The sequence below is a fragment of the Hemitrygon akajei genome, unplaced genomic scaffold, assembly GCF_048418815.1.
Source record: "Hemitrygon akajei unplaced genomic scaffold, sHemAka1.3 Scf000120, whole genome shotgun sequence".
In the NCBI taxonomy this organism is placed as follows: domain Eukaryota; kingdom Metazoa; phylum Chordata; class Chondrichthyes; order Myliobatiformes; family Dasyatidae; genus Hemitrygon; species Hemitrygon akajei.
The window spans coordinates 772041-794863 of record NW_027332006.1 but is presented as its reverse complement, the minus strand read 5'-3'; the positions used below and the strand labels follow the sequence as shown (position 1 = coordinate 794863).

The following is a 22823-nucleotide window of genomic DNA, read 5'->3' as shown; positions in this document are numbered from 1 at the left end:
AAGCCCTGGGGAAAGCCGAAATCTTTCAATATTATATTGTCTATCAAAAACCATTTGATTCTGTCCCTCGCGTGTATAAGAGAAGTTCCTAATATATATAAGATGCACCCAATCTTTGTGAAGTTTCTACAACATCTGATGAAGCAGTGACTTATAATAATCGCCATATTAACAACCACCGGGGAACAACCACTGTTATCAAAATAAATGGAGACATTTTCCAGAGCGAATTACAAAGCCCACTATGGTTGTCTAATTTACTGAAATGGGCACAAAGCAGGTATCAAATCAGAAAAAAATAATGAACAGATTATACTTTGACACAGCTATTCAGGGATGATCGGAAATTAGTTCTTGCATCACTAAAGCTAACACAATTAATTCAAATAATGGTACTAATTTCCAAAGAAACCATATACAGCATAGCTACGCATATTTGTGTGATTCTATAAAATTAAATTAAATAAGTTGTGTAGAAATAGAAATAAAAAAAGAGATTAGTGAGTCACTATCGATGGGTTCAATATCCATTCGGAGACTGGATGGCAGAGGAGAAGTTGTTCCTGAATTGTTGAGTGTGCGTTTTACTCCGATGCTGTACAGTAGTCCCCATGAACCAGACGGTGATGCAGCCAGTTACAATGCACTCCGTTACACCTGTAGAAATATTCGAGTGATGTTGGAAACTCCTGATGAAATATAGCCGCTTTTGTGCCTTCTTTGTAGCTGCCTCGATATATTGGGGCCAGGTTAGACACTCGGAGATATTGACAGCCAGGAATTTGAAATTGCTTACTCTTTCCATATCAGATCTCTCTGAGGACTGGTGTGTCGTGTTCCCTCATCTTGCCATTACTGAAATCCACAATTAGCTCTAAGGATATATTTTCATCAACGCAAGGAGGATTCAGCACTCCGTACAAGCATATGTAATTCTGATAAGGGGTACACATCACTGAACAGAAATGAAAACATAAGCCATAAAAATGAAGAAACTATCATAAGAAAAGAAAGTTAACAAATGGAAGAGTGTCCTGTCTTGCGTATCCAGTCAGCTGGGACACAATATCCATGGTCGACTCTGATAGGCGGAGGCATCATAATACAGTGCCCCACACTCCACCGGCCAGACTGATCAGTAACAGTTGCCAAGACTTCACCACCCTCTCGACACACACACGACGCTTATGGTCTTTGCCATTCACGGAGATTCCTTTCCATCTTTCCTCCGCTCCTCCATCACTGAGACTGAAAAATATGCATTTTCATTCTTGTCGTTCCGATGGGCTATCGATCCGAATCTTCACTGTGATCCTGTCCACAGATGATGCCCGACTTGAGTATTTCCAACATATTCTGCTCCAATTTTCATACAAGAGCAGTGGACATCTGTAACCCCCTAGTGTGCAGCTTTGCCAAAATGCAGAGTGTCCTGCTCTCCATATTTCCCCACCAGATTAACATTAACCTATCGTCTGTTAATGATGCAAACAATGCTTTAAATACAGTGAAATGTTGTTGTAACGGGAGTGCAGTCAGGATTGGAATAGGATATCAGGGGAATGTTCACCTTCACAAATAATTCATGCCAGAATATGAGGACTGGACATTTTCTGGGACATCCATCACTGTCAGTTCCGGTGTCTGTGAACAGAGTTTTACTTTCTGTCCTAATATCCATGGAAGCATTGAATTACTCCATGCAATTTCAAACACTGAATGTTGGAATGTAGTTATAAAGTTCTTTATCAGATGAGCTATTTAACATTTTCACAATGTTCTCTCTTCCCATGGAAGATGTTCAACAGAAACACAAGGAGACTCTGCGGGCACAAACTGAAACGCTGAGAGTGAACACGATCCTGATGAGGGAGAAGGTGAAGGTTTTCCAGCTGGTTGATCGATACGCTGAGCTCACGGTCATTTCTACTGTTCGAGATCGGAGAATGGTGGAACATGAGCTGCTGGCAAGAGGCAGAGACCACGAGGAGTGGAGAGAGAAACATCTCCGCAGAGAGCTGGAGAAAATCCGGATTGATCAGTTCTTCCAGAGCAGCTTTTCCCGGAGTAAATCCAAATCTGGGAGTTCGTCAGCAGTGGCCGGAGTCCCGGGGATCGGAAAAACAACAATGGTACAAAAGATTGTTTATGACTGGGCAACGGGGAAAATATATCAACAGTTCCAGTTTGTCTTCAGTTTCAAATTCCGCGATTTAAACAGTATTAACTGTCGAATTAACCTGAAGGAACTGATTCTGGATCAGTATCCTTACTTTGGGAATATCCTGAGAGAGGTCTGGAAGAACCCAGAGGGGTTGCTGTTCATATTCGATGGTTTGGATGAATTCAATGACAATATTAATTTTGCCAACAGTCGGAGAGGCACAGAACTTCAGTACGCATGCACAGACCCTGAATTCAAGTGCAAGGTGTCTGACATTGTGTACAGTTTAATCCAGCACAAGCTGCTCCCAGGGTGTTCAGTGCTGGTGACCACCCGTCCCAGTGCGTTACATTTATTGGAAAAGGCGGAGATCGGGATCTGGGCTGAAATTCTGGGATTTGTTGGTGAGGAACGGAAGGGATATTTTGAAAGCCATTTTGAAGATCAGACAGTGGCAGCAGCTGTTTTCAGACACGTAGAGGAGAACGATATTCTGTATACCATGAGCTACAACCCCTCCTACTGCTGGATCCTCGCTCTGGCACTGGGTCCCTTCTTCACACAAAGAGTCAGGGATCCGCAGAGACTTCCCAAGACCATCACTCAGTTATATGCCTATTATATTTATAACATCCTGAAAAATCACGGCCGTGAGATTGAGAACCCCCGTGATGTGTTACACAGGGTAGGTCAGATGGCCTTCAGAGGAGTGTTTGATAAGAAGATTGTGTTTACAGATGGAGATTTGATCAACTACAATCTGCAGCCTTCCCAGTTCCTGTCCGGGTTCCTGATGGAGCTTTTGGAGAGAGAGGATTCTGCCCGGAGCGTGGTGTACACATTCCCACACCTCACCATCCAAGAGTTTGTAGCTGCCATCGCACAATTCCTGAATCCACATCCCGGAGATATCCTGAAATTCCTCATCACAGCCCACAGCATGACAGATGGTCGATTTGACGTATTTCTCCGTTTTGTTGCTGGTCTCTCCTCCCCAATGACAGCTCGGGGCCTGGAGAAGTTTCTGGGTCCATTTCCTCATCAAGCAACCTGCCGGGTGATTGACTGGGTGAAGGAGGAGGTTAAACGCCAGATTGGAAACACAGAGAGTGAAGCTGGTAAAAGGAGACTCCTCAACACATTGCACTACCTGTTTGAGTCTCAGAATCATGGACTGGCTCACGAAACTCTGGGGTCTGTGAAATCACTTTCATTCAGTGGAATGACGATGTCCCCGATTGACTGCGCGGTCCTGTCTCATGTCATCGGTCTCTGTAATACAATAAAACACCTCAATCTGCAGGGCTGCCAAATTCAATGTGAAGGAATCCAGCGGCTGGGACCCGGGCTGCATAAGTGCCAGGAGTTGAGGTAACTTGATTTATCTCTCACTCTGATCTATGAAACTGTTCCATTCTCTTGTTTCAATGTTAAGGAATTTGTGTAAAACTGTAGTAAATCAGATAGTGAAGAATTGTGACAAATGCCCAGGGGATCAGTCAGTTAGTCCCCAAGGAAGGGAATCTTCTGTGGTTCATTGTGAAGGGATGTTGGAGACTTCATCAGATCAGTGAACAACGGCCATTGGTTTAATGGTGGTAAATCGCAGGAATGACCGTGTTTCTCGCTGCCTGTGACACGTCCATTGACAATGTTCCTTCTCACTGTTACTGACACCCAGACCGACACTGAATACAGCAGGTGGGTCAGAGATTCACACCCCCTTCCTGGTGAGGGACAAGAGATCGTCAGTAGTCCGTTTCAGTGAGAAGGAAAGAAATACCATTGTGTGATAGTCCTCTCCTGCCCTTCTCTATCACCATCAATCCATCTGAGTGACTATGCTCACTACCAGATACCCAGCCCCATGGGCGCACCTTCTCTCCAGATTGTGGGCATCAGTTCCCTTCCCGTGCAATCTATTTCTGCATCCTCTCATCTTGTGGGATTATCATTTCCCATCAGTATCCTCCTGTGGGATCTCAATTCCCCAATCCCCTTCCTCCTGATAGATCTCTCTTCCCCATCCCCTTTCCTCCTGTGGGATCTCTTTTCCCAATTCCCATTCCTCCTCTGGAATGTTTGTTCCCTATCCCACTTCCTCCAGTGGGATCTCTCATACTCATCCTCCTTCCTTCAAACCCCCTTCCTCATGTGGGATCAATCTTCCCGCGGGAGCTCTCTTCCCCATCCTGTATAATTCTCTGGGATCTCTCCTCCCCATCCAGTGTTCTGTCACTTCCCCATTCACATTCCTCCTGTCGGATCTCTCTTCTTCATTCCATTTCCTCCAGTGAGATCTCTCTTCCCCATCCCCCTTCCTCCTGTGGGATGGTTCTTCCTCTTCCCCCTTCTTCCTGTGGGATATTTCTTCCTGATCCCTTTCCTCCTGTGGGATCTCTCTTTCACAACCTCCTTCTTCCTGTGGGATCTCTCTTCCCCATCCCTCTTCGTCCTTCATGTTTTGTCTCCCTATCCCTTTTCCACAGGTGGTGTCTCTTCCACCATCTCCAATTGGCATTTCCCCAGTTACTCACTGACCCTCTCACATCAGGAACATTTTTCTAACCAACTGGGAACGTGACAGAATTTGTGGAGTTTACAGGGTCACACCGACAGACTATATTACTGACATTCGGTTAATACCCTGGAGCTGGGCATTGAGGGACATTGACTGTGATGGGAACTCCGATCAGTGATTTACTGGAGGGTTTAATGTTTGCTGAAATAGCCGAGTGAGAGACATTCCCTCAGACCCACAGTTTAAAACATGTTCTTCATCAATTTGTCTGTTTATGTTTAGACTTGGGGCGAATAAACTGGGAGATTCAGGAGTGAAACTGGTGTCTGCGGCTGTGAGGAACCTGGAGTGTAAAATACAGAAACTGGGGTAAGTACCAGACTGTGGGAGATTGTGTTTACAATCACTGGGTGTCTGACACTGAACATTAATGTGATGTGATCAGTAATTGTGTTACTGATAAACACTGGGGATTTGTACCGTCTCCTGTCTCTCTGTGCCCTTCACCCTCACTCTCTCTCATCTCCAGGCTGGAGAATGTCGGTCTCACAGATTCTGGTGTCGAGGATCTCGCCTCCGCTCTCAGTACGAACCCATCACTGACGGAGCTGGATCTGAGTGTTAATAAACTGGGAGATTCAGGAGTGAAACTGGTGTCTGCGGCTCTGAGGAACCCGGAGTGTAAAATACAGACACTGTGGTAAGTACTAGACAGTGGGAGATTGTGTTTACAGTCACTGGGTGTCTAACACTGAACATTAATGTGATCAGTAACTGTGTTACTGATAAACACTGGGGATTTGTACCGTCTCCTGTCTCTCTGTGTCCTTCACCCTCACTCTCTCTCTCAACTCCAGGCTGCACAATATCGGTCTCACAGATTCTGGTGTCGAGGATCTCGCCTCCGCTCTCAGTACGAACCCATCACTGATGGAGCTGAACCTGAGCTATAACTCTCTGACAGACCGATCTGTCCCCGCCCTCCGCCGCCTCATACTGACCCTCCGGAGTCTGGAGCGGATCCAGTGAGTGTTTGTGTTAATGTTCAATCTGATAAAATATCAGCGGATCCGCGGGTTTTCTGGTGATATTTGTCTGTGAGTGTTGTTCAAATATTAACCCAGGGGTGTCAAACTTATCTTAGGTCTCAGACCGGATTGGGCAAAATGCGACTTCATGCGGGCCGGATCAGCTGTGAATACGCGAGTGCTCCCACAGCTTTCGTTGCCTCCGTTTTTTCAACCTGCTCTCATGTGCCTCAGTCTCTGCGAGAACTACAAAGTGTTTCACTTTACGAATTTCGTTTCTTATGAAGAAGATTTCTTAGCAAGCATTATTTTTATTATTGGTATTAACTTACAGTCATAGGCTGCAAGAAAGTTGTGACGAGAGAGAGAAAAAAACGATGCTCTTTTAGCTAAGATTGTTTTGGGAGCCACACCCTTGCCATTAATAAACCTTTTGAAATCGAACATTAGCAGACACAAAAGTAGACCTAACGAAACAAACTGTTAATGTAGGCTACACAACTGCAGCTAATTTTTTATTAGCCTGCTTCCAGCAATCAAACTTAGACAATGAGCACAGTTAGCCTCTAATTTTTATTGAAGTAATCACATTTACAATAATAGAATAGTCAAAAAATGAATGAGTCACAATATTATGACACTCAATATTTATAATTTTTCACTTGCTGCTTCCAGACACCTGACATCTCTTGGCTTTAACCGGCCTCTCAATATTAGGGACCAGTTTCTGGGCAGTTGTGATTATCATAATGTCATTTAGATGTCTGTGTGTCAGCTGCAAGCGCAGCTTGAATTTGTTAATCTTCATTATGGAGCTGCCTACTCACAGATATATCTTGTCCCGAACATGCAAAGGATCTTTGAGACAAAGTCTGTCATCTCGGGGTACATCGGTCCCAGATATTGATAGAATGAGTCCAGATCCACAGTCTCAAATCTGTATTTCAAAGTTGAGTTACACTGAATTTTAATTAGTTCCATTTGGAGTTCCTCCGGCACATCTGATGCTGTGTTGACGGCAAACGGCGAGCAAAATAGTGAGAATTCCTTCTCGAGCTGAGGGAAGGCTTGGAAGCGATTCTGAAATTCACTTTTCGACCGTGATATTTTGTCCTTGTACCTGTCCATATTGTCATTATTCCCATGAGCGACACGCACAAACTGCAAAGAGGATAAATGAACTGAGTTGCTCCGGACAGCTACATCCCCCACAGGCCTAATTTAATTTGAAAGGCATGAATGCTGTCGTAGTATTCCATAAAAAAATTGTTGCGGCCTTGCATGTTAACATTAAGCACAGATAAGTGCTCTGTTATATGCAACAAAAATGCAAGATCATGAAGCCAGTCTGGGTCATCCAGCTCTGCCACTGGCTTCCCTTTCTCGTTCATGAATAGTCCAATTTCCGCACGTAATTGAAAATAAAAACTTTTGAGCACAGCCCCTCTGCTCAACCAGCGGACTTCTGTGTGGTAGGGGAGGCCGTGTCCAATATTACTTTCGGACAAATGAGTTTCAAATTGCCGATTGTTGAGTCCCTTGGCTCTAATAACATTAACTGCTTTGATAACTACATCCATGACGTTGTCCATTTTAAGGCTCCTGCTACATAATGCCCCTTGGTGTAAACTACAAAGAAAATTCCAGAATTTCTGCTCTGGATTCTCTCTGAGTTTCACAACAACACCTGCCGTTTTCCCGACCATGGACGGTGTATCATCTGCTGCCATGCTGACAGCGTGGCTCCAGTCAACCCCCAGTCTGCCCAAGGCCTCGTCGAGGCTGGAGAAAACGTCTTTCGCCGTTGTAGTGTTTGCGATGGGCACCATCTCCACAAACTCCTCGGTGACGGTCAAAGACGCATCAACACCACGAATAAATATTCCAAATAGAGCTACATCAGTCACGTTGGTGCTCTCATCAATTGCAACAGAGAAGGCAATAAGTGACTTCACTTTGTCTTTTAGTTGACTGTTCAAATCTCCTGCAAGGTCCCTGATTCTCGCTGCCGCAGTATTTCTTGACAAGCTGATATTACCAAAAGCCTGTCTCTTCTCAGGGCACACCAGCTCAGCCGCCGTCAGCATGCGTGCTTTGATGAATTGGCCCTTTGAGTATGGCTTCGACGCAGCAGCTATTTTGTTGGTAATGATATAGCTGGCCTTGACAGCTCCATCATGAGTCTCTCGACTTTTGTTGGCAATAATATAGCCGGCCTTGACGGCTCCATCATGAGTCTCTCGACTTTTGTTGGCAATAATATAGCCGGCCTTGACGGCTCCATCATGAGTCTCTCGACTTTTGTTGAACACTGACTGTTGGTGGTAGGTGCTTATGCACAGCGGGTGGTTAACTGCCGCCTATAGTTTTATAATTACACACAGTAAGCTGCCGGTGCAGCAAGCGACACACACCGCGGTGGAAAAGAGGGCGGCTGCCGTACAGATGCATATAACTGGTGGTGAATATACTTCTTTATTCCCCCAAATCATCCCGCGGGACGGTAGTTTGACACCCCTGAATTAACTCCAGTCCCCTGCTATTGATACTGTTGTCTGATCTGTTTATTTCATCGTTATTCTTCCATCTGTTTCAGGCTGTACGGGAATCAGTTCAGTCGGACCGGGGAGAAGGAACTGAGATCTCTGCAGGAACCCAGACCCAGACCGACAGTGGAGCTGTGAACATCTGAATATGTGAACATCCCCGCCCGCGGGATGGGGACATTTTAGCCGATTCCCCGCCCTCCCCTTTAACGTCCAACCTTACTTTTAATGGCCGAGCGCCAGGTTTAATTCCGAACGGTTCAAATGAAACTGGCTTCACTCTCTTGCTCTCTGACATCGGAAGCGTTCCTGCAGTGACGTATTTCCGCCTGCTGTCCAGCAGTGCGGCCTCCGTCGGATGTGCGCGTTTGAGGCTTCCCCACGTAAGATCCGGGAATTCACACAAACAGGAAGAGCCCGGGGCCGGGGCTCAGTCTGGGAAACCGGTGTCCTAGGATGGGATTATCCCAGGAGATAATCCTTTTGTTCACATTGGGTTGAGGACCGTGCATTTGGTAGACTGGCCAATGTAATGGTGTTAATTTGACAAATACCTTAGATATGACACTAGATCCAGGACACAGCCCCCAAATGTAATTTTAATGATTATCGGTTCCCCGGTATGGAGCGAAGGTGAGATCATTCAATCTGTCACCGGTTGTCGTCGGTCAGTTAATTGTATGTGACTGTGAGTGAGTCGGGAGCAGTTTATTAATTCCCGCACGTCAGCAGCTCACACATTGTTTAATTTACATTTGTCATGATGAAATCAATAAACCACTGTAACTTCCTGTCTTGGTGTGGGATTTGAGTCTCATTAGAGGAGATACAGTGACCTGGGGGATACTGCTGCCCGGTGAACTGCAATAATGGGTCTGAGCTCCTCATACAGGTACAGCAGCGTCTCAGCTCCAGGCTGAGGGATGTCAGTCTGGTGGTGTTTGGTCCCCAGGATCTCCTCACGCCCCATCCCCATCCAGGCTGTCCACCGTTTCCCCGCACCCATACGTGTACTATCCTGACCCCTACAGTCCTGCGCACTCTCCTTGCTCTCACAGCCAAAAACGACAAAAGAGATTGGAAGCTAATATACTGTATAATATCTGACCTGCGCCCACAGAGGTCGTGAAAAAGAGAATGGAACAGAAGCAAACAGCTTGGGGTGTCAGAGTGAAGCTCCGTCTGCATCGTCCCATCAATCTCTCCTTTGGTCAGACACAGATCAAAGTACTCTCCACAAAGAGACATCAGATATTCCTGGGGTCAGAAATAAAGTGAAGCCTCCTCCTCAAAATATCATCACACTCTCCCAGGGTTAAAGCACAGAGTGAAGCTCCATCTGCATCTACACAATTCCAGGGACAGAACCACACTGCAGCTCGTTCCACCACCATCTCGCCCCGACTAACTCCTCGACACCTACCTATCAAATAGTCCCCCGTCAGAAACTCAGAGAAGCTCCCTCCGCAGCATCATATCACACACTCCCCGGATCAGACACAGAGTGAATCACCCTCCACACCGTCCCAGCACACACTCCCGGGGTCAGACACAAAGTGAATCTCCCTCCACACCGTCCCATCACACACTCCCGGGGTCAGACACAGAGTCAATCTCCCTCTAGACTGTCCCATCACACACTCCCCGGATCAGGCATAGAGTCAATCTCCCTCCACACCGTCCCATCACGCACTCCCGGGGTCAGACACAGAGTCAATCTCCCTCCACACCGTCCCATCACGCACTCCCGGGGTCAGACACAGAGTCAATCTCCCTCAATACCGTCCCATCACACACTCCCAATATAAAACACACATTGAAACTCCCTCTGCAACATTCCATCGCTCACACACAAGGGCAGACACAGAGTGAAACTTCCTTCACATATCCTTTCACACGATCTCCCTCCGCACCACCCTACCTCACACTCCCTGGAGAATGCTCTCTCATCGTCTTTCCATTAAACACTACAGTTGTTGGCCACAGAGTGAATCTCCCACCAGCCCAACCCATTACACATTCCCTGAATCAGACACAGAATGCATCTCCCTCCAAAGCTTCTCATCAGACACACGCCGGCTCAGACGCAGAGTGCAGATCCATCCATACCATCTCATCACAGAATCCCTGGATAAGTCAAATTAATCTCCCTCCAGACTGTCCCATCACACACTCCTGGGGTCAGACACAGAATGAAGCTCCTTCCTCACCGACCCATCACAAACTGCCTGGATCAGACACAGAGTGATCTCCCTCCCCAGCGTCCGATCAATCACTCCAGTGTTTAGACACGGGGTGAAGTTCCCTTCATTACGTCACATCACATACTTCCCAAATCAGACACAGTGTTAAGTCCTCCACACCATCCCATCACACACTCAGGGGTCAGACACAGAGAATTCCCTCCACACCATCCCATGATACTCTCCCAGGGTCATTATTGAGAACATTTCACTCTGGCCTGTGCCATTACAAAAATCCTGTGTCAGACACAGAGTCACATCACAGTCACAGGGTCAGATGTTGAGAGAATCTCACTCTGCACCGCTCTACATCACACACTCCTAGGGTCAAACACACAGTGAAGCTCCCTCTGCACCGTCGGATCACACACTCACCAGGAACAGACACAGAACGAAGCTCCTTCCACACTGTCCCATCACACACTCCCGGGGTCAGACTGATGCACCATCAATAACTCTCTGAGACGTGAGGCGAGATATCGACTTTAATTGAATGGAAGAAAGAACAAGCAGCAATTGACCACCATGCTACATCCTGGAGACTGAGGGCAGGGTTCAGGCTTCAATCGCCTTTCTACCGGGGCCTGTGGGAGGAGCCACGGTCAGTGGGAGGAGCCACAGGAGCAGTCAGCGGGGGGGGGGGGGGCGTATCCAGACAGGTATATGTAGTTCACCACACAGACACAGCGTGGAGCCGTTCTGAATCATTTGGGAGAAATCGAGGAAAAACTGCTATACGAAGTTCGTGAGATCTTTGGAAGTGGCTCGAAATGTCTCTTGGACATCTGAGAGAGTGGCTGGGTGAGTGTGGAAGCATCGTTTGAAGTTTTCTGCCAGATTGGGCTGGGTTTCTCGACGGCTAACTGCGTAGCACCCAGCTGTGACCGCTGGCAACTCCCCAGGAAGCCGATTCGTGTTTTAAAACCGGAGACAAACACTGTTGTTCCCCCACTGACATCGGGACAACCTCCTTTCACCTTTATCGTCGTGACTCCCGTTCGGTGTAGGAGCCGAAACATCGTTTGAGACGTCTCGACCTCTCACGGCCTGGAAGTTCTGCAGGACTAACGGAGCCTTTCCTGGCGTTGGAATTTCTGGCGCCGGGCCAGCAAGGTACTGTCGAGTACAAACTTTTCCGGCCAGTTACTGAACTCGCTCCAGGACTTTATAAGCAGCAGCGGCATATAATTCTCGATTCGGACACAGAAGCAACATGCCGGACAGGTCTCCAGTGAGTCGCAGGCCTTCGGGGAGTTATGCAAAGGTGGCTGCCTCTCCAGCCTCGGACAACGTTTCAGTCGGTGAAAGTGGAACGTGGGGTGCAATGTATTTTGCGAACTGGAACTACCCTGGAAAAGTGCGCGAAGGCTATGGAGGACTTGTTGGGGAGAGATGGTATTTTGGCCACCGAGAAAGAGTTCGGGAAGGCAGTGTTTTATCTGATGAGTTGGTGCATCGGGCCCTCAGTAGGGGGATCACGGTGGAAAACATCTTTTTACAGATGGAGCTGGTGACAGCTCCCACACAACGCATCGTCCTCGGTCACGTTAAGCCTTTCATCCCCAACGAGGACCTACTTCCCACACTAGCACGCTTGGGGCAAGTAAGGTCAGAAATATCTGCCATCAGACACAAATTTAAGAGAGGCACCCTCCGTACCATAATCTCTTTCCGGCGTCAGGTATTCATGCTGGAACAAGAGGACGACGTTGAGGGCCGGTTTACTGTCCAGCACGAGGGATAGACTATCAGGTGTATTGGAGCTCTGAGCGCCCACGGTGCCATGCGTGCTGGGAGGTGGGGCACTTTCGGAGGGACTGTCCTAACACCCGAAACCCTAGGGAGTCCACTTCCGGCACCAATGCCCAGATACCTCTGCCCCTGATCCTATTTCTGCGCCTGCCCCTATTCCTCCATCTGTTCCAGTCTCTGCTCCTCCCCTGTGGTTCAGGCGAGTGTTCCTGAGGCTACGTGCAGGGAGGTTCAGGAGAGGGACGGGGTGGAGCCTGTGCGGAGCAAGAAAGCGAATAAGAAGTCCAAGCACCTTAAGAAGTCTTCTCCCGGGACCGCAGAGCTCACGCCCATTTGCCCTGAAGTGGAGCGGGAGGCTCGGGGAAGTGCGCAGTTGGACGGGGTGATGGAAGCAGAGAGTACCGCTCCATCGGTGAATCCCGCACCTGTGTGCTCCTCCGGCTTTAAGAGGAGAAGGGAATGTTCCCCCAAGGGGGCATGGAATATACATGCGGGGGAGTCGCAGGAAGGGTGGGAATCCGGGTAAAGGTTGGTTCTACCTGAATCCCCAGATGTAGCCACCAGTCCTGTGGTAGGTGGAATGGCTGTACCGGAAGCTAGTGCTAGCCCTGTTTGCACAACTAAGTCATACTTGGAGTACTTCACCCAGGACTTAGCAGTAAGCGCCTCCCTGGAGGCAAGTGTATTAAACAGTATGAGCGGAGAGGAGACCAAGCTCTCTCACTGTCAGCATCAGGCTGCCAGTGAATCCCTTAGATCAGAGCTGCTGGGGTCCCCTTCATACCTGTCTCCTGGGGAGGGTGATATAACCTGCATGCGGACCTCATCAACTAATGGCCTGCAGGGAGTCTCTGGGGATTATCCCTCCATCGTCGTAACTGTGGATAAGACTGATGCGCTGGTGGAGCGGGAAGGTTTGAGTGAGGTACCCGCTGCGCAGTGTGGGTTACAAGTGCAGCCACCTATTAGAACACATGAGGAGAAAGATGGGGGATCTGTCTGCAGTGAGGGGTTGGAGGGAGACTCTTTTGATAACGAGACAATGGACATCCTCACCATTCCTGAGAAATCGCCGTTGATACCTGTGGAGGAAATCAGAGAGTTCATTCACTCCTCTGTGGGTGCAAAGCATCGGCCTAAACTAGCATCGCTTCGCTGGCCGAGTCATCCTCAGACGGAAGGGGAAGAGGAATGCAGTGTCAAGGAATGACAGGCGGCAGCTGAAATCCTTCCTGGATGACCTGGTGAGGGACATCAGAGTGGAAAGCAGCCTCGCTCCTTCCGGAGACGGTGGGTCACAGGGTGACGTTGGCATCACTGGGGCCCGGAAAGCAAACAGCATTCTTGCTTCTTTTTCGGAATAGTGTGGTTGAGGGCGCCTCCGCTCTCACCGGGAAGGGTACTGGTGCTGAGGCCTAGTATACTCCCGACATGAAGCTCACTGTAGCTGGTCTAAATTTTAATGGTAGCAGGGGTTCTCTCCGCAGATAAAACAATCTCGCAGTCCTCAGGCATGGGAGATATGCGGTGAATGACCTGTAGGGAAACCATACCATCACGGGAGACGAGTCCGCTTGGCTCCTGGAGTGGCCGGGAGGGGTCTACATGAGCCTCCTCAGCTCCAACTCTAGCGGGGTGGTGATCCTGTTGGCCTCGACCTTCCAGCCGGAAATGGTAAAAGCTCAGGATGACGTGCCCGGCCGCCTGCTCCATCTGGCTGTGCGCCTGGATGGTGAACCTCTGCATTTCATTAACGTGTATTCCCTGAGGATCGGGGTGATCTGGGGGAGCACCCGACACACAGCGGCCACCGGGACAAGAGGGCCATCATGGAGGCGGAGAGCTTCTGGATGATAGCCTCTCCCAGATAGGGCACGGCCAGAATGTCCCGTGAGTTGATCCAGATGACCAGTGTGCTCGGGACGCCGGCCAACGAGACGGCAGTGACACTGCCACACACCGAAGATGCCCTCACCCGAACGGCGGCAGAGCGGGCGGCCGTCAGGATGGTCACCCTGCAGAATCGACAGGCCCCGGATTACCTACTGGCGGCCGTCAGGATGGTCACCCTGCAGAATCGACAGGCCCCGGATTACCTACTGGCGGCGGTCAGGATGGTCACCCTGCAGAATCGACAGGCCCCGGATTACCTACTGGCGGCCGTCAGGATGGTCACCCTGCAGAATCGACAGGCCCCGGATTACTTACTGGCGGCCGCCAGGATGGTCACCCTGCAGCATCGACAGGCCCCGGATTACCTACTGGCGGCCGCCAGGATGGTCACCCTGCAGCATCGACAGGCCCCGGATTACCTACTGGCGGCTGTCAGGATGGTCACCCTGCAGAATCGACAGGCCCCGGATTACCTACTGGCGGCCGCCAGGATGGTCACCCTGCAGTATCGACAGGCCCCGGATTACCTACTGGCGGCCGCCAGGATGGTCACCCTGCAGTATCGACAGGCCCCGGATTACCTACTGGCGGCTGTCAGGATGGTCACCCTGCAGCATCGACAGGCCCCGGATTACCTACTGGCGGCTGATGGTGGTACCTGTGCAGTCATTGGTAAGGGGTGCTGCACGTTTACCCCTGACGTCTGGAGCAACATCACCCACTGGGCTGCTCACATTCGGGACTCGGTGGCAAAAATTCAAAAATCGAGGGACAAGCTCCTCCGGCACGACACCTCATGGGGAAACTGGTGGCCGTTTGGGTCCTCAGTGGGGTGGTGGGCAACTGTCATTCACTGATCGATTGCACTCAAACTCGTTATCATTCTGTGTGTATATTATGCTGTGCTTGTCAAACTATTCAGAGCACGTCTGCCTTTCTTTAGAAATAGTTAAGTGTAAGACTTACATTAAGATATGTTACTTTCCTTCTCACTGCGTTACATGTAATGAATTGGGAGATTCAGGAGTGAAACTGGTGTCTGCGGCTCTGAGGAACCCGGAGTGTAAAATACGGAAACTGGAGTAAGTACCAGACTGTGGGAGATTGTGTTTACAGTCACTGGGTGTCTGACACTGAACATTAAAGTGATCAGTAATTGTGTTACTGATAAACACTGGGGATTTGTACCGTCTCCTGTCTCTCTGTGTCCTTCAGCCTCCCTCTCTCTCATCTCCAGGCTGTGGGATGTCGGTCTCACAGATTTTGGCGTGGATCCGACGGGTAGACTGTATTGGAGGGGTCGTGACTGTCACGTGACGGAACTGCCCACTACCTGGTCGGAAGGCACACCACCTGCCAATCAAAGTTTGACCCCTCCTCGCCCATCAATGCGCACCTCACCATTGGTCCCTTTAATTAGCCTTCCTTGTACTTGGCCTCGAGCAATTGGCCTTTGTAATCGGCTTAATTCTGCTGGCACCCACCCATTGCCCCCACTGTGAATTACCAGGGCAGGACCCTCCAGCCCTGCTGCACTATAAGGGATGCCACGTGTGCTGGACCCTTTCCCTTTGCCAACTCCGAGGGGCCACCCTGCTTCACCCCAGGCTGAGAACCGTGGAACGGAGCTGGAGGAATTGTTGGTGAGCTGTGTATTGAATACTGTTGGGAGCGTTGATTACTGTCCCTAATAACATAGAGCCGAGCCTTCACAGAGTCAAGGGGTGGAAAGTATCGTATTGACTTTTCCCTTGGTTGTGCATGTGTGCGTGTACTTTGTTCCCAGGCGATTTTCCCACGTTCGATAGTAATTGTCGGTATGTGTTTTATTGCCGATCTGACTTTCCCCACGACTGCTGTAAATTGTGTGCGTGTTGCTTCTGTTGCCATTTTCCCACGCTTGACTTCTGTAAATAAAATCCTTTACTACCATTACTGTGTGTGTCCGAAGTCCTTGCCTTTGAGACCTACCGAATCTGTTTCCCCACTTAAACAATTGCTCAGCCAATTTACACTTTACTATGTTCATGCGATATGGGTGTTGTTTAATCGGTTTGGCTTGACCAATATCTATGTCATGTACTGCGACCGTGGTTTGCTTGGGAACATCGGGAAATAAATCTTTAAACTTCAGAATTAATTCCTTCAGCTGATGTTCTTGCTTTGGCTGCAGGTGAGCCAACTTGTTCTCAATGTTTTCTAGAACAACCGAGTTCATTAGCCTAACTGGGACCACGTTTGGCTTGTGAAATGTCTCAGACGAGTCAATTGTTTCATTCTCAGGGTTGCCAGATTCATATGATTTGACAACAACACTCACTGCCTGTCAAAAAAAAGGCTTTATCATATTATCTGTAACACCTGTGTTAGTTTACGTCGGTCGGGTGTTTTAATAACATAATTCACATCATTAATTTGAGAGACTATTTCATACAGTCTGTTGAATTTCGCCTGAGGTGGATTCGTCAACATTGGAGAAAAAATAAGTTAAGATAAGATAAGATATCCCCCACCTGGTATTTTCTTTCGCAAGCCCGCTTATCAAACCAACACTTCATTTTGTTTTGAGAAATCTTTAAGTTTTGTCTTGCTAGAGTACAGGCCTGGTGTAGTTTATTTTTGAACTTCAAAACATAGTCTAACAAGTTAACATGTACATTCCCATCAACCCACTGTCCCTTTAACAAGGTCAAAGGTCACCTCACTCTGCGACCAAATACAAGTTCAAATGGACTAAAGCCCAGTGATTCCTGTACCGACTCTTACTGCGAACAAAAGCAAATATATTCCTTCATCCTAGTCTTTTCCATTTTCAACACAGTATGTCTTTTGTTGGCGTGTGCGTGCGTGCCTCCGATTATGTATTTTTCAAGCCTTTACAAGGCACGGAGCGAGAGAGAGAGATTGTGTGGTACACATTATGTCTTAATCATTGTTTTGAGGGTAGAATGAAATCTTTCTAGAACCGACTGTGATTCCGGATGGTACGCGGACGATGTAATTTGTTTAGCTCCCAGTTCATAAACTACCTGCTGGAATAATCCAGATGTAAAATTACTTCCTTGATCAGACTGGATTTCTTTAGACAAACCAAATAAAGTAAAAAAACTTGGTAACAGCCTTCACCACAGTTTTAACTTTAATATTTCTGAGAGGTACTGCCTCTGGGAATCTGGATGCAGTACACATAATAGTTAGCAAATACTGATGGCCAGCTTTAGTCTTTGGCAATGGGCAAACTCAATCCAGGATAACTTTAGAAAAGGGTTCACCGAATGCAGGTTTAGACCACAGTGGGGCCACTGGGATGACCTGATTAGGTTTACCCACAACTTGACAAGTGTTACAGGTTCTGCAAAAGGTCACAACATCTTTCCTCAAATTAGGCCAGTAAAATTATTTCATAATCCTGTTTACAGTTTTATTCACTCGAAAATGTCGACCTAATGGCATACTATGGGCCAAAGTTAAAATTTCAGCCCTATAAACTTTAGGAACTACAACTTTGTGAAAAATTGCCCATTCCTCACTCGCTGGTATAGCAGGTGGCCTCCACTTCCTCATTATCACTCCATCCTTGTGATAATACCTTACTGGCACTTCCTTAATCTCATCATCTGAGAGAGCTGTTTCTTTCAAAGCTTCAATCTCAGGGTCTTCGTTCTGTTCTGCTATAAACTCCTTCCTAGACAGGGATAAATCTTTCTCATCAGACTTACTACCTGAATCCTGTTGAAACAATGAAGGCAGAAAAGTCCCTGACAAGTCATCATAACCTGAATCCCGATTTTGGCTATCATGGGTAGGTATCAGAATCATGCTGCACAGAACTGTCTGTGTCGGCAGACATTTTAGCCATACTTCGAGTTACTTTGAGTTACTGCGTAGGAAGGATAAATGTTAAAATTATCTGTGGGTCGTCAGTGGTTGGCTTAGTTGTCAACTACACTACAGGAACAACTTTACCATCTGCCAGGTCATTCCCTAACAGCAAAGTAACATCTTCACTGTGTCATAATTAGCTGCATTTTCAATTGATAGGGCAGAATGAGCTTGTTGAGCCTTACCCTTAATTATACATTGTAACTAAAGAGTCCAGCTTCCTTTCGGCCACTTTTGACTTTGAGCCACTTTATCAAAATGCTGTAAGTATTTACCAACCTCAGTCTCATCAAATGGAGGGACCAATTTAACTTCCTGGCTGGCAATAAACGGTGCAACCAACTCCTTTGAGACAGCAACTTCTTTCTCGAGCCTTAACTTCTCTATCACAAACTGCCTCTGTCTTTCTCCTTCTTCCCTCTGTTTTTCTGCTTCCTCAGCTTCAAAACTTTATGCTTCTTCTGTCTGTTTGTATGCCTCTTGAGCATCAAACCCCCTCTTTCTCTCGTTCTCTTCAGCCTCTAATTTAAGTACATCAATCTTCAATTGTTCCAGTCGTAACTGGATCTCCTCTTTACTCACAGGAAACCTCTTTAACACTTCTTTATCAAATACCTTCATAGATATATAGTGCTCAACTATTTTCCTCTGAATTTCTGGCTTTCTCATAGTCCCCTATGGTGGCTGCAATTCCCAGCCGCACCATCAACCTGGCATATTAATGTGTCCTGTAGCCGACCGTCCTCCTGATAATCTGGGAAACGACTGATGGGGCTGGGGCTGGATAATTGGATTGTGCCATTCTACTACAGCCAGAGGGGTGTTCTCTGGAGCTACTTCATTTATGGCATATCTTTTTAAGGAGAGGAATGTTTTCTCTCCCATGCAATTTACTATTGAATGGCCAGCATCCAATATAAGCCCACAGCCAGGAGCTGAGTGGTGTCTCTAGGTCTGAGGAGTATTTCGCTATGTTGTTGTAACCCAGTTTTGTTCCGTTTAGCTGATTCAAGTTTGGACTGTAGAACAGTTCTGTTGAGATTATAAACATTTTGGGTAATAAAACCCCTATTTTTTTCACCTGTACCTGCTCTCCCAGTTTTATGCTTCCCCTGGTCCTTCACACATTCTTTCCTCCTTAAGGTTCTGCCCATTTGCAATAGTCAGCAATTCATTCTTTTTTGCTTTTCCTAATGCCTCAGGGGGTTGGCGCTTCCAGACATATATAAATATCCATTGCTGCTGATTTCCACACACAAATAAATCAAAAGGGATTTTCCCCAATCAGATTGATAATTATTTGATCAATAAGCCCCCAAATTTGTTCATATCCCAGACGCAGGCCCCAATTTTGTTATGAACCATAATGCTTTAGAAACAAACCAGCAGCAATAGACTACACCTGGAGTCCAGTTTTGATGATAAAACCACTGTCTTTATTTGTAACTACTTATAAAATTGTTACTTAAACAATTTAAACAAAAGTTACCGTAAGTGTTATGTGTATAAATGTGTGTAAATATAACTCCCAAACTACTGAGCTCGGGGGAAACAAGGCTTTGAGTCTTGAGATGGTAAAGTTCAGTTCATCCACAGAATAGGTGATCAGAGAGAGATAGTTGTAATCCAGGGTAAATGTCGAGAGAAGGCAATTATGTCGAATTCCACAGGTTCCACGGCGGTAAAATGAGAGAACAGTCGCTGTAGATTTTATCCGTCGTTCCAAATCCACATACAAATTATCACCGAAAGCGAATTGTCACAAGAGGTATCGTCGTCACACCCAGGAAAGGGTAAGACATAAGTGGTCTCCACAGGATACGCCAAATCCGATCCAAACCTATGGATCAAACGAGGTGACAACCACACATTCGATATACGGTGAATTGATAATTAACTCGCCCTTGTGGGCATAGGAAATTTCTGAAAAATGACCCTTGGCCACGAGCTCCCTGGTTTCGATCCTTCCATTTTTCCTCCATCTCCGTCTGACTCTGAGCGTCCATGTCCTCGGTTAAAACTAAACAAGCTGCAAGTCAAACTGATTCACCTTCTTAACCTCACACTTTCTCTCTAATAATGACAGTCCACAGCAAACGAAACCTAGGGATTCATAACAACGGCCACTCCCTGTTGTGATCTGACTGGTGTGCCAGTAGTTGAGATGACTGATTGAATCCTATCCCACATTCTGAGCAGGTGAACAGCTTCTCCCAGTGTGAACTCGCTGATGTCTCTGTAGGTAGGATGACTCAGTGAACCCCTTCCCACAGACTGAGCAGGTGAATGGCTTCTCCCCAGTGTGAACGCTCTGATGTACCTTCAGTTTAGATGAGGTAGTGAATCCTTTCCCGCACAGTGAGCAGGTGAACGGCTTCTCTCCAGTGTGAACTCACTGGTGCACCAGTAGGTTGGATGACTGAGTGAATCACTTCCCACAGACTCAGAAGGTGAATGGCTTCTCCCCAGTATGAACTGACTGGTGTGCCAGTAGTTGGGATGACCCAGTGAAACTCTTCCCACGGTCTGAGCAGGTGAACGGCTTCCCCCCAATGTGAACTTGCTGATGACTCTGTAGGTGGGATGACTGAGTGAATCCCTTCCCACAGACTGAGCAGGTGAACGGCTTCTCCCCAGTGTGAATTCGCTGATGTCTCTGTAGGTTAAATGACTCAGTGAATCTCTTCCCACAGACTGAGCAGGTGAACAGCTTCTCCCCAGTGTGAACTCGCTGGTGTCTCTGTAGGTTGGATGACTCAGTGAATCCCTTCCCACAGACTGAGCAGGTGAATGGCCTCTCCCCAGTGTGAACTCGCTGATGTCTCTGTAGGTAGGATGATTCAGTGAATCCCTTCTCACAGACTGAACAGGTGAATGGCTTCTCCCCAGTGTGAACTCGCTGATGTCTCTGTAGGTTGGATGAATCAGTGAATCTCTTCCCACAGACTGAGCAGGTGAACGGCTTCTCCCCCGTGTGAAATCGCTGATGACTCTGTAGGCTAGATGACTCAGTGAATCTCTTCCCACAGACTGAGCAGGTGAACGGCCTCTCCCCAGTGTGAAATCGCTGATGTCTCTGTAGGCTGGATGACTCAGTGAATCTCTTCCCACAGACTAAGCAGGTGAACGGCTTCTCCCCAGTGTGAACTCTCTGATGACTCTGTAGTCTGAATGACTGAGTGAATCCCCTCCCACAGACTGAGCAGGTGAATGGCCTCTCCCCAGTGTGATCTCGCTGATGTACCAGTAGGTTGGATGATGCAGTGAATCTCTTCCCACAGACAGAGCAGGTGAATGGCTTCTCCCCAGTGTGAACTCGCTGATGGACCAGTAGGCGGGATGACAGTGTGAATCCCTTCCCACATTCTGAGCAGGTGAACGGCTTTTCTCCAGTGTGAACAAACTGGTGTGCCAGTAGTTGGGATGACCAAGTGAATCTCTTCCCACAGACAGAGCAGGTGAATGGCTTCTCCCCGGTGTGAACTTGCTGATGTACCAGTAGGTGGGATGACACAGTGAATCTCCTTCCACATTCTGAGCAGGTGAACGGCTTCTCTCCAGTGTGAACTCGCTGATGACTCTGTAGGTTGGATGACTCAGTGAATCCCTTCCCACAGGCTGAGCAAGTGAACGGCTTCTCCCCAGTGTGAACTCGCTGATGGCTCAGTAGGTGGGATGACTGAGTGTATCCCTTCCCACAGACTATGCAGGTGAACGGCCGCCCCCTGGTGTGAAGTCGCTGGTGAGCCATTAGATCAGATAACCGAGAGAATCCCTTCCCCGAAATTCAGCAGATGACAGCCTGTGCCCAGTGTGATCTGACTGATTGGTGTGTCCACAGGTGGGATGACCAACAGAATCATTTCCCACACACAGAATGGCCTTGCCCAGTGTGAACCTGCTGATGTACCTTCAGTTGAGATAACCGAGTGAATCCATTCCCACTGTCTGAGCAGGTGAAAGGCCTTTCTCCTGTGTAAAATGACGGGCGTGCCAGTTGGTCAAATGAGCGAGTGAATCCCCCCCCCACAGTCTGAGCAGGAAGGATGGTCGATTGAATTCCTTGCTCCACTTCTTAAATATCTAGACAGAGACAACAAAACTGGTGTGCCGTGTTTGAGCTTCATGGAGACAAATTCCTTCTTGTTTTTAACCTGTAAAAAGATTTACAAAATCCATCAATGGGTGTAGGACAATATTTCAGATGAGATTACATGAGTTGCCAAGGATTGATCTGGTATCACACTGTTACAGTGAGGTCCTACCCAAGTTGGACAGAGAAATCATCTCCTGACTGGGCAGAGTGCTGGTATCTGGAATGACCATCACTTCCCTGATGCTCTTCCTGTCTCTATAAGAATGGGGCATTTCTGCCGTCTCCAATCTGTGACCTGGCTCAGTTTGACTCTCCATTGGTATTATTCCCTGCTCCTGCTGAGCAGCATGGGTGCCTGGCCCCACAGTAACTGAAACAGTATCACACAAATAGTCTTTCTTGACGTGCAACTGGGATGTTCTCTTATGTATTATTAACTTAAAGTGCCACAATTTTAACGCCATATAAAAAATTCCTGCTGAGATGAATGGTTGGTCCGCACAGCTGTTAAAAGGGCTTAGAGTGAATGTTTGTAATATTTCAGGTTCGTGTAGAAAAGTACAACACAGAAACAGGCCCTTTGGGCCATCTAGTTTGTGCTGAACTATTTAAATAGCCCACTCTCATATATCCCTACCATCCAGGTACCTACACGAACCTCTTAAATGTTGAAATTGAGCTCACATGCACCACTTGTG

At 47.7% G+C, this 22823-nt stretch overlaps 3 protein-coding genes across 3 annotated transcripts in view; 2 read left to right on the top strand and 1 right to left on the bottom strand.

The window, feature by feature from the left end:
- The window catches only part of LOC140723596 (uncharacterized), a 373128-nt gene that overhangs the window by 267258 nt on the left and 83047 nt on the right, over positions 1 to 22823 (top strand). The window lies entirely within an intron of this gene.
- Positions 3331 to 9051, top strand: LOC140723598 (NACHT, LRR and PYD domains-containing protein 3-like). The gene is made up of 5 exons (XM_073038168.1): positions 3331 to 3535; positions 4968 to 5054; positions 5215 to 5385; positions 5543 to 5710; positions 8310 to 9051. The coding sequence occupies exons 1-5, from the start codon at positions 3387 to 3389 to the stop codon at positions 8395 to 8397; spliced, it is 663 nt and encodes a 220-aa protein (XP_072894269.1). The 5' UTR covers positions 3331 to 3386; the 3' UTR covers positions 8398 to 9051.
- Positions 19530 to 22823, bottom strand: part of LOC140723608 (uncharacterized) — a 72000-nt gene continuing 68706 nt past the window's right edge. Inside the window, 1 exon segment of the mRNA XM_073038175.1 lies at positions 19530 to 21804. Coding sequence (XP_072894276.1) covers positions 20473 to 21804 — 1332 coding nt within the window. The 3' untranslated portion in view covers positions 19530 to 20472.

Excerpts from the sequence above, each read along its gene's own strand:
- LOC140723598 (XM_073038168.1), top strand. The coding sequence starts at position 3,387 with ATGACGATGTCCCCGATTGACTGCGCGGTCCTGTCTCATGTCATCGGT. Across the intron at positions 5,386-5,542 it reads TGTAAAATACAGACACTGTG|GCTGCACAATATCGGTCTCA; the intron begins GTAAGTACTAGA and ends TCTCAACTCCAG. Across the intron at positions 5,711-8,309 it reads CGGAGTCTGGAGCGGATCCA|GCTGTACGGGAATCAGTTCA; the intron begins GTGAGTGTTTGT and ends CATCTGTTTCAG.